A 12,113-nucleotide genomic window follows, 5' to 3' on the forward strand; every position below is an offset into this window, starting at 1 on the left:
CTAAAATAATAGCCAAATATTCTAAATGAGAACTTGAGAGAATTTTCTGTAAGTGCACTTTTGCACGTAGGCTGACTATGTGGTAATTATTTGCCTAAAAATCCCACCTTTCGTTTTTTCTTTTAGGATCTTAGTTTGCCTTAGACAGTTGAGACTTAAATGATAGTTAAATTACATCAACATAAGTGATCAAAAGATATGAACATCGGAGAAATTATTTCTTCCCATCATAATATGTCCTGGAACTCAACTTAGAATGCCCTAATCGGGGTCCCCAACTCCCGGGCCATGGACCAGTACCGGTCCACGGCCTGCTGGGAACCGGGCCGCAGAGCAGGCAGTGAGCAGCGGGTGAGCGAGTGAAGCTTCATCTGCCGCTCCCCGTCCCTCCCCGTCCCTCCCCGTCCCTCCCCATCCCTCCCCATCCCTCCCCATTGCTTGCATTACCGCCTGAACCATCCCCCATCGCCCCCACCCTGTCTGTGGAAAAACTATCTTCCACAAAACTGGTCTCTGGTGCCAAAAAGGTTGGGGACAGCTGGCCCTAATAAAAAGGAGAAACAAAGATTCACAAGGAATGTGAGAAAAAAATAACACAAGTTTGTAGAAAAAAAATCAAGAAATAAATATAAGAAAGTAGGATTATATGTAAAGGATCCTGCATAGGATCTTCAGGGAGACATTACATCCTATTAATCTTTGTATCCCCAATACCTGGCCTACTAAAAATGCAATAAATGTGTAAAGAGATCAGAAAAAGGAGAGGAAAGAAAAAAATCATGTCTTCATATTGGGAGAGGGACATCTAATAGGGAATGCCACTGAAAGAGGAAAGGTATTCTACAAAGGTCACATGTAATTTAAAAACTAGAGGGAAAAAAAAAAAGCTGAGGAAGATGGGAAGCCAGGTACAACAGAGAAGGACCTGGATTAGCATTTTTTGAGATAAAAATAGGTGTTCAGTTGTCCAAGGCTCCCACAACTTCTGTTATAGAGAATGTGAGTCCTAAATTGGGGGTGACAAATAGTGATACGTGTGTCAGAATTTGACATTCAGCAAAAATGTCCCCCCTGCACCTGTGGCAGGGCTTACTTTCAATTATAGCACTTTTCCCCATTGAACACAAACTGGGCAACAGCATTTATCTTCACATTGCCCATCAAAACAATTAAGATTGACGCTACCATATTTGACACTCCTGGAACAAAGTATCACTTTTAATGACTGGCAAAAGATCGGAGAAATGTCCTGAAGAAAAGGACCATCGTTTCCTGATGTTGAAAAGAATGAACCAATTCAGCTTAACTTTGCGATTCAAAGCAGTGGTCCTCAAATTTTCTTGTGCATCAGAAACACCAGGAAAGCTTGCTATTGGGTCGCGTCTCCAGAGTTCAGTAGGTCTGTGGTGGGACCTGAGAACTTGCGTTTCAAACACTTTGAGATTTGCCATTCTAAATGTCACTGGAACAAATTCTAAATATGTAAAACTGAAAATCCTTTGACAAGCAAAATAGTACATAATAATTAGCATAGCTTTATGAAGAAAAATGTAAATTAATCAAGTATACTACATAGTGAATAGAGCAAAGACTTTGGAGCTAAACAGACTTTGGTTTGAGCTCTGGTTCTGCCATTTACAGGTTCATGATTGTTACTAAGATTACTTGAACTCTATATAAGTCTTAGTTTCCTCTGGTAAAATGGGGATAAGAAAAATATCCAATAGAGTTATTGTGAGGACTAAATGGGGGGGAATATATCTAAAGTGACTAGCACAGTGCCTGGTACATGGTAAGCATTCATTCAATCCTTCATCCTATTCCTCATTTTCTTCACTGATAGCAGTCATGGGACTTAAAGCAGTAGAGTGAAATAACATATCTTCATAAAGGTTGTAGGATCTGTCATGCAAAAGATTCTTACAAGCATGCTAGAAAATACCACGGTGAATTAGCAGACAGGTGCAAAGAGCTTAGGTGATAAAGACTGTGGGGAAGATGGGTTAAAACACAGAGTCCCCGTCTTTCTTTAGGAGTCTCCTCTAAAGAGACGGGGCTCAACTTCAGTCCATATACCTGTGATTAAAATGGGCTTCTTATACCCCAAAGCAGCGGTCCCCAACCTTTTTGGCACCAGGGACCAGTTTCGTGGAAGACAATTTTTCCACAGACAAGGCAGCGGGTTGGGGGGATGGTTCAGGCGGTAATGAGAGCGATGGGGAGCGGCAGGTACCAGTCCGTGGCTCGGGGGTTGGGGACCCCTGCCCAAGAGGATACATTCCAAGGACAGAAAGCCAATTGGCTCGTTATTCCCTTACCCTTATAATAGCAGCCCTTAATACAGGGCTTTTCTCTGAGCCATTTTTCAAAGGCAGCATTGGAATCTGTAATCGTGTAATCTTCTCGATGAAGCAGAGTGTGGTCTTTTGCTTATGCGGGGGCTTAGGTTTTTGCGGAAAAGCTGGAAATGCTGTAGAAAAGTGCTTGCCCATTTTGTGTAGATGGATGATGTATTGTTGAAAATCCTAAAACTCAGAAAGTACAAACTATTACAAAAGACAATTGTGGACTGTATATTTGATGATACTAATGAATTATTTTTAATGATTTTAGGTATAATAACGGTATTGTGTTTATGTTATACATTGAGAGATACATGTTGAATACCTACTGATAAAATGATATGTCTGAAATTCATTTCAAAATAATCTCAGAAGGGACTTCCCTGGCTGTCCAGTGGTTAAGACTCCACACTTCCACTGCAGGGGGCAGTGGAACTGATCCCTGGTCGGGGAATTAAGATCTCATATGCTGCACAGCACAGCCAAAAAGAAAAAAACTTAATCTCGGGAGAGTGGATGTTGGTGCCAGTATAGATAAGCAAGATTAGCCCTGAATTGACAAATGTTGACGCTGGCTGATGAGTACATATGGTCCATTATACTACTTTCTCTTACTTTGTATTCCTTGGAAATTATCTACCTAAAATGTTAAAAAATTCAAGTAGTTTTATTAATGGGATATTGCTTTCTAGGACAGGATTGTGTTATAATATCTGTACAGTGTAATTTTCTCTAAAGATTCTGAAAATTTACATTTAACAGAATTATTGGCTTTTAAACCTAAGAATTTGGCTTAATGCATCTTTCACATGCAGGAACTAGTATATTTTAGCTTCTGGATATTGTAATGTAAAAGTATTGCTTGGGTTGCTTATTAGTGTAGTGTATAAAATGGAAAGGAAAAATAAATCAGAATTATGGAAATAAGAATAAAGATAAATTCCAAAAACAAAAGTACAAATCCAACTACTGAAATCCTATTTGTAATTCATTTGGTGCATTAAAGCACCAAGTATCATTAATTCACGGCAGCAACTAAAGGGAAGCTTCGCATTATTCTAGGACTACAACACACTTTATGTTTGGCATAATCATTCAGTAATTAGACATCGCTCCAGAAATACAACCTTGCAACATCCCATTCGGAATTCGACGCTTTTGAACAATTTCATTTCTAACAAACACAGAATGACTGTGGCATACTCAGGATTCCAAGATGGCAAAACGACTTGGGTAATGCAGTCCCAGGGCTTGCTTACCAGTTAACATGCTGGGACAGGCCAGAGATTCAACGATTTCATAAGCGTAGACAAACCACGCTGAGTTCTTGCTTTGGGTGTTACAGCTTCTCTTCTGAACATCAACAGGATGAGCCAACTCTTGGCAAAAATCATGAGGACGATAAAGTTTGCCTTTCAGCTTCCCTTATACTCCATTTCCCCCTTTCCTTTCCCAGGATTTAAGTCAGTGGGAAAAGTTCTCAATTCTTATTGAGATACTGTGTTTATCATAGAGAAATACTTCTTTTTCTTTTGCCCAGGATTATAATTCCCTACGGACAGGGAGCTTGAATGTCTATTTCCTTTAGGATTTAATATTAAGGGGGAAAACACCTCAAGATTAAACAAAAAAAAAGCCAAACCCAGGGTTCCTCTTCGGAGGAAGGGTGAGCGGGGTCAGTCCGGCCAGGCGCTGCCTTGGTCTCCGGAGGTCACCCCGCAGCTCTGGAACCCCGTCCCCGCACCGCACCGCCCGGCCCAGGCCCGCCGCGCTCCTGCCTCCGCCCCACGTGGGAGCGGGCCCAGCGCCATCTATCCTGGTCTACCCCTTTCGCCCCGAGGCGACAGCAGGTCAGCCCGGGCCCGAGGTCGCAGGGCTGGCTGGGAGGCTGCCGCCCCGCGCCCCGCCTCCGGCCTGGGCGCGCCGGGCTCCGCCTGCAGGGGGCGCTGCGGCTCGCACAGTCAGCGCCTGCCGGGAGCGACCCGCGGGGTGGGAGTCCCGCGTCTCGGGGCTCGAGGCGGCGGCGGGGCAGGGCCGGGAGGGGTTCCGGCGCCCGCAGCGGCCGAGCTAGGCTCCAGGGCGGAGCGCGAGCACTCCAGCCACGGTCCCGGGTGACTCCGTCGGTGACGCCGGGCGCGTTCCTTCCTCTTCCTCTCGCCGCTCCGGCTCCGCCTTCCCTTCCCTTCCCTCCGCCCAACTACCCGAAGCGGAGCCGCGGCCGCCGCCCGCAGTGCCGTCATGTCGGCCCCCGCCGGGTCACCTCATCCGGCCGCCAGCTCCCGGATCCCGCCCAAGCTTGGCGGAGCCGCCGCCTCAGGAGCCGCCGCGCCCGCGGGCCTGGGCCCGGGGCCTCACCAGCAGAACGGTGAGGAGGGCGGCCGGGGCGGAGCGCGGGGCCTAGTGCTGGCGGGGCAGCCTGCGCGGCCGAATCGGGCGGGGCGGGAGGGAGGGCGGTGGGAGGGGGGTCGGCTGCCGGGGCGGGGTGGGGGGCGGCACGAGGCGGGGGTCGGCCCCGGGGGGGGTTGGGGGGGCTGGGGGGGAGGGGCGGCCCGGCGCGGGGGCCGGCCCAGGGAATCAGGGAGCAGGGCTGTCTCTGTAGTGTGACCCCGGGCCCGAAACCACGGGGATGAGTAGGGGCCATAGAAAAGGGGGAGACCAGACACCGCGTGAAATCCCTTTTATCCAGCCCGGGCGCAGGGGAGTTTCCACGGGCGACCCCTTCGCCCAGATACCGGGCGAAAAGCCGAGGCCGCAGAGTGCGTGGTCCGTGGAAGGCTGGTGTAGCCATGGAGCTGGGAGGGTTGTGCCCTTCCTGTCTCAGGAAAATTGCTCTGATTTCTGAGGCCCGGCGAGCACGCTGCCTGGAAGGGAACTGAAGTTAGTGCCCAAGTTTGTAGACAAAGGGTGTAAAGATGCAACACAAGTGTAACTGTAACCCTGACCCAGTTCGGCCTCAAGATCTGTCATTGCTGCTGCGGCCGCTACTCGAGCGTTTGGAGTTTGCTGGTCGTGTTTGAAAGGGAGCAGGTGTCAAACGGATTTAAACGAATACTTTTAGACCTGGGTGTTTCCCCACCCCCCCGCCTCCCCCAGCTTCACTTTCAAAAACACAAAAACGTGCCAGAGTTGGCCCTGTTTGAGGCAAGGCCTTCATACCGGCAGCAGCCAATGCACCGTGAAAGCGCTTTCATACTAAGGTCGCGGGCTTTGGGGATGCGCGAGTTTCAGCTGAAAAATGATCGGCTCTAGTATTCCCTCATCTTGAGATTTGGAATGTTCGTGGCTGGGGCCGGGGGAGAGGGGGCCTCCCTTTATAGACGATAACATCTTAGATGAGAACTCTCGAAAGTGATGGACTGAATACTTAAGAAGAATATGTCTGGTTCTCTGTAAAGGAGAACAAGGTCTGCTGGTACTCTTTAAAAATGGTTGTTGGACTGACCTATTTTATCCAATCTGTGAAATGAAAACTTACTAGACTTTATAAACCAGTTCAGCCAGCATCTAAATTTTATAACTGATACTTCTCAAGCTTGCGGTTTATCGTTTATCCTGAGAACCAGAAGTTGAATTTTTTTCATAAGTCAAACGTGATGGCTTAGCCTTATCCTTTGGATCAGCCATACTTGTCAGTATTACGTGCTTTACTTTCACTGGTCATTGTTTACTCTGTGGGTTTTGAATGTGAACAGTGTAGTAGGTTTTGTACTTCTGTCCTGAACATACATGAAGATATTATTTGTGAGCAGGTTTTGCTCTTGTAAACTTGATATAAATTCTTGTTTTTGTTTTGTTTTTAGAATAGCTTTGTGTGTGGAGGAACTAGAACATGATAATTTAGGAAGCGATCCCAAGTCTTTTAGAATATTTTAAATCCATGATTAATAGTGATCCAAGGATTGTGTCTTGATTTTCTGAGTATGCATTATTGTCTTAGTGTACAGTTTTTAGAGTGGCAAGTATTTACCTCAGCCTTAACAAATTTTGTGAACGCTCAAGGAATGGCAGGATATCAGTTGTGATCGGGCTGTTAAATATGTAAAAACAAATCAGTTAATACATTTAGAAGCCAAAAATAGATGATGCTTGATTTCTGCTGTTTATAATCGTTACTCTGACATAATTCATTTCAACATTTTTTGCATGCTTGCCAGTTGGGGACTCAAGGTTAGCCTAGTAGAAAAGACAGAATCCCTGCCTTTCTTGTAAATTGACGTGTATTTTGGTGACATTTGAGTTGGTTATGACCTTGAGGGATTTGACAGGGATGGATAGGAGAGGAGGGCTGTCTCAAGGACATGAACAGAAGTCTCAAAATTTAGAAACTAAGAGGCAGAAAGTGTGTTGGGTGAGAGGGAAAACCCAAGAATACCTAAAAGGGGCCAAGTTACAGAAAGGCCTTAAATGCTAAGGAATTTAGAAATTAAGATAAAGAACTAGAGTTAATTTTTGTTTGTTTTTTTGTAAAAGTAAGTAGCTTAAGTAGGTAAATAACAAGATCAAATCTGTTTTTGTTTTGTTTGTTAATCTTAGAAAAAAGTAATTTTTGCTATATGGTATTTGGCACCCATAAATAACGATTAAGCAGTCATTCAGGTTTGTGGTTGATTCTTTAGCCCCACGTAAACTAGTTTGCCTTTTAATATATCTGTGGAATTCCAGCACGGTGAAAAGGAAATAGGTCAGAAGTACGAGTTTGAAGCATCACAGAAGACAGAGTTGTAAAACTGGAATGGTACTTAGAGATCACTTAGCTTAGCGGTTATCAAACATTTTTAAAAACAGATTTGTTTTCCTGCAGAGCCCTGCTATAGAAATCAGAAAAAAGCAGAGCTGTTGTGGTTAAAATAGAGGTGGAGGTCCAGGTGTTTTGGGAACACAGTCTGTAAAACACTTAGTTCACTTCTCTAATTGAACAGATCCAGAAAGTTTTGGGTGGGTGTTTTTCACTAATGCCCGTATAAGCTTCTTGAGGGTAGCAGCCTGCCTCCTGTTCACTGCTGTATATTCAGGGCCTAGAACAAGTTATGGTCTCATTAAACATTTGTTAAATGAAGTCTAATACAGTCTTCTAGTTCCAAGTCCAATCTCTATTAACAGACTCTAAGAAGTCTCTTATTAGAAACTTTGATATTGGAAAGGGTAGGGAGGCAGAAATCGGGCCTTCATTATTACTTTTCCTTATTTTCTATGTTTAATTGTTAACATGCTTTCCCCCATTTATTTGAAGATAGAATTTGACTTCTTTGAGTCTTTGAAATATTTCTTTTTAAACTTCCTTCCTTGAAGTTATATTTCTGTACTTCAGTTTTTCATTGAGCACCATGTGGGCGGTTTAGAATTATTTGTATTTTCATATGAAGTATTAGTTGAACATTTTTCAACTTTTACTCTGCCTTTTGAGAGTCCTTCCAAAACTGAGTCCTCAAACAAGGGAAGACTGAGTGAATAGTATCCTGGTAATGATGGCATAACCCCATAATTTCCCCCAATCGACTTAAATTGAAAGAGGTCTTTTTAGAATTTTGGGGGGCGGTGGGTCACCCAAATTTACCAGTAAAACACTGCTTTTTAATTCTACATTTAGGAAGCAAGTGGTGCTCATTTTCAAATGAAAATGTGTTTTCTTCCTTCCATGTGCCTTTTCCAAGAATGATACTACTGGCAGTTTTATCATTTTAATTGTTAATAATGCAAGGAAGATGAGATAGTAATGGGAATTATGAGAATTCATTATGGAAGCTATAAATAAATATACCATTCACTCAGCAATACTGTCTGGTAGGTTATAGGAAACCCTTCAACTTTGAGAGCACATGCAAAATTTAAAATGATACAAATCTCCCTAGTGTGTCTGAAGTAAGTTTCTTTTGATCAGAGCAGTATCTGTGTCTCAGGTTTCTAGTCTTCCTTTCTAGCTAACCAGAAGCATCAGGTCCTCTCATGAAGATACTGCCATGGTATAACATAGCTTTCTGCACACATAATTTCCCCCTAGGTTGATTAATAGATATCTCAAGGATCTTAACAAATATATAAACAAGTGTCTTTTATCTGGGTTTAGTTTTTATTGTTGTTGCTGTATTGCTTTGGTTATTTTTATTGTATTTTCATTCCCATGCCACTCCCTCCCCCTCAGTTTCTGAGGTTATATCTGTACTGATTTTTGTAAATCACGTTCATTGCTACTGATCCTAGTATTTCAGCTAACTTCCATCTTTCTGATTCATCTGTGAACCCTGAAGTATTTATTAGATGCTAAAGACGTTGAAATAGAACAGATTTTGAGCCAATCTTCAGCAGACTTTCCTAGAAATGAGAGTATCTTCACAGTCAGCACTGCGTGTTAGAGCAGATCATGTTATATTCAGCCCTGGGGAAGCCACTATTATTTCCAGTAGGCTAAGCATACTCAGAATTGTCAGAAAGTGTGGGCTAGTGAAAAGGCTGTAGGCTCTGTTACAGCCCAGGGTTTTGTGGAGAAAATTACTTAACATCTCTGGACTTCAGGGGATAATAATACCTCCCTCGTAGGGTTGTTGAGAAGATTACATTAAATGAGGTACTATTTTTTAAAGTACCTGGTGCTTAGCAAAATGAGACGCTTAGCAAATGAGGGTCCCCTTCAAAATACCAGGATATAAATTCTTCATGTGGCAGATACCGCGTGAGTTTTCCTCGTCACATTCCATGGCAGCATGCAGTAGGCACTCAATGGAGTTAAGTGAACTTGTGTATTATTTTTTTACACTCCCTCCCACGAATCTGCTCTTGGAAGGTTTCCTCTAATAGGCCACTACCTCAGCTAGCTGGTTTGCGGGAAGAGGGGTTTCATCGGTTTTAAGTTTTCTAAAATTGTGTGCTGAAAGCTGCCTGTAAGAGGAACTGAGGAAAAAGCGGATGAAGTAGGGAGGGGGGAGGGACTAGTAAAATGCCTTGCCTAGGCAGTGGCCAGGTCCTAACTTGCTTGTTTTTCCTAGTATTTCTGTGAAATGGGCTTTGGAACCTGCAATACCTGGCTTCTTCACTACTTCCCAACTATTTGAAATTGTATGAATTAGTGACCTTTCGTGTCCCTGTTTGTTTGTAAAATGACAATAGTGGTACTTCACAGGACTTGAGAGAATTATATAAGATTATATATAGGAAAGTAAAGTACCTGGCATGTAGTAGGTTTTCAAACAATATTGATTTTCTTTTGGCCCCTTCACTCTTAGCACTCATTATCATGACATCCAAAGAGGACAACTGATGTAGTGGCAGGAATAATCTATACTTAGTGCAGTGAGATTTCATCCAAATGGTTGCATAGGCTGTGTCTGCCAGCAGTGACTGGAACAGTTACCTTTGTAGCTATTAGCCCTCCATCAGGAAGAATAATCCAGGGGAATCAGATGTGATTGAGACTTCCCAGTTTATCACTGGAGTTTCTAATTGCAGATTTCTTCAGAGGTGTATGTGTGTGTATACATTTTATGCTCACTAAAAATGTATTTTAGTAATATTATTGATACTTTATTGGTAGGGGTAGTATATTCAAACTATTTAGTAATCAGTACTGCATGTACTGACCACTGAATGGATACCAACCTTGCCCCTAGAGCAGAATTCAGACAGACTGCAGTGTGCCAGGCATTAGTCCTTTAGCTGCTAAGTCGTGAGTGGCTGTGTGGCAAGGGGCCAGCATGGTGGGGCGCAGCAGAGAGTCAGGGTCAGGACTGTGGCTTTTGACCAGCTGGTTCAAGAGCATTTTAACAGTTTGATAAGGGCGTTTGTTAAAGTGCATACTGGCTGAGTATTGACGGACTTCTTGGTTACTCAGTGATGAATGAATAATTACCTTCTTAGATCTGATTCTCCTTCTCCCAATTAGTACGAATTGTATCTCGATAGGATAGAGGAGTTTGTACTCCGATGACCTTTCATTATCTTTTAAAGATAATGAAAACTTTTCATCTGACTTTTTAAAAAAGTTGGAAATTCAATTCAGGAAACGACTAATGAAACAAAAATACATTAAAAATGTTGCTTCTCTGTGGGATTGGTGGGGGGATGAGGAAACATTAAGAGCCTATGGTTTTTTGTATAGTGACTAGACTTTCCATAAAATACTTGATTTGTAAATTTTGATTTTCATGTCGAGTTTGCTTAAAGCAGGAATAGAATGAGTTTTCCTTTGGTGAGACTCTTATCTCTGAAAGGAGATTATGTCACTGAGGCAGACCTATCCCTTGGGTGGATCTTGTGATAATTTACTCTTGCTAAGGAGGGCATAGATGCTTATAGAAAATCAGGCTGTATCTAGCTTGTATATGATAATATCAGTCAGGCTGAACAGCTGAAACCTCTGCAGCTGTGATTAGAGTTGGGGAGATTATCCTGGATCTGGGCAGGCCTGATATAATTACAACCATCCTTATTAGAAACTGGAGGAGTCAGCCTGCAGAGAAAGTAATGTGACCATAGAGCAGAGGTTAGGATGTTGTGCTTTGAAGTTGGAGGAAGGGGCCATGAGCTCAGGAATGCAGGTGGTTACTAGAAGCTGAAAAAGGCAAAGAAATGGATTCTGTCCTCAGGCCTCGGAAGGAACCAGCTTTGCCCATGGTACCTTGATATTAGCCCAGTGAAACTGACTTTGGATTTCTGACTTCGAGAACTCTAAAAGAATAAATTTGTGTTATTTCAAGCCATTGAATTTGTATAATTTGTTATACTTGCAGTAGGAAACTCATACATCTGGTAAGAAGGGAAGAAAAAGTGGCAGTGTCAAAACACTTTAGATGTAATGAAATACAGTAGGTTTTTACTTTCCTTTTGTTTCAAATGTTCTTATACTTGAACTACTACAGAGTAAAAAGTGTAGAATGCCAAGGTAAAAAAAAAGTCAGACTTGTATATTTGTTCTCATAGTAGCGTATAAATGACTTTACATAGTGGAAGCTATTAAGTTTTGAATTCTTTCTCTTTCAGTATCATATAGTTCTTGTTGATAATTGTGATGTGGTAAATGCCTGATACAGAAATATTTGAGGATTATTTATGGGGCTTAATTTTTTTCAAAATATAGTAATGGATTCCATGAGCCAGTCACTACCCTAAGCCTTAAGGATATGATAGAGCTGAGAGCAAACTAGGCCCAAGTTTTTCACTTACAGAGTGCACACTTAGAGTTCCATGTGGAAAGCGCTGTCCAAAATACTGTAGTACAACATTAAGCAGGCATCTGCTTGTAGGGTTAGAGAATGTCTTCTAGAGGAAGAGCTGAGCTGAGAACTGAAGAATGAGTAAGAGTTGGTCAGATGAAGAGAGTAGAGGGAGTTTTTGAAGTTTCCAGGTAGAGGGAAGAGACTGTGTGAATAGTCAGGGGTGAACAAGCATGACTTGAGAAAACTTTTCTATGGTAAGAGTGTGGAATAGTGATTTTCAGCCTTTTCACACTCATGGCTACTTTAGTGCCAGAGTTTTTGGTGACATTCTTTTTTTTTAATTTATTTTTATTTATTATTTGGCTGCGTGGGGTCTTCGTTGCTGCGCACGGGCTTTCTCTAGTTGCGGCGAGTGGAGGCTGCTCTTTGTTGCAGTGCACGGGCTTCTCATTAGGGTGGCTTCTTTTGTTGCGGAGCACGGGCTCTAGGCACGCAGCCTTCAGTAGTTGTGGCACGTGGGCTCAGTAGCTGTGGCTCGTGGGCTCTAGAGAGCAGGCTAAGTAGTTGTGGCGCACGGACTTAGTTGCTCCGCGGCATGTGGGATCTTCCCGGCATGTGGGATCTT

General features: G+C 43.1%; 1 protein-coding gene and 1 long non-coding RNA gene across 8 annotated transcripts in view; one reads left to right on the forward strand and one right to left on the reverse strand.

Moving 5' to 3' along the window:
* The window catches only part of LOC117201207 (uncharacterized), a 94,015-nt gene extending 89,695 nt beyond the window's left edge, over positions 1–4,320 (reverse strand). For all 4 annotated transcript variants that reach the window (XR_004483184.2, XR_004483181.2, XR_004483183.2 and 1 more), the window contains exon 1: positions 3,602–4,320. This is a non-coding gene — a long non-coding RNA (uncharacterized LOC117201207). The remainder of the gene's footprint in view (positions 1–3,601) is intronic.
* Positions 4,321–4,568: 248 nt separating this feature from the next.
* Positions 4,569–12,113, forward strand: part of SEC24B (SEC24 homolog B, COPII coat complex component) — a 93,860-nt gene continuing 86,315 nt past the window's right edge. For all 4 annotated transcript variants that reach the window (XM_033427772.2, XM_033427773.2, XM_004269583.4 and 1 more), the window contains exon 1: positions 4,569–4,707. In XM_033427772.2, the coding sequence (XP_033283663.1) occupies positions 4,581–4,707 (127 nt within the window). In that variant the 5' untranslated portion in view covers positions 4,569–4,580. The remainder of the gene's footprint in view (positions 4,708–12,113) is intronic.

This window comes from Orcinus orca, chromosome 4, assembly GCF_937001465.1.
Source record: "Orcinus orca chromosome 4, mOrcOrc1.1, whole genome shotgun sequence".
In the NCBI taxonomy this organism is placed as follows: domain Eukaryota; kingdom Metazoa; phylum Chordata; class Mammalia; order Artiodactyla; family Delphinidae; genus Orcinus; species Orcinus orca.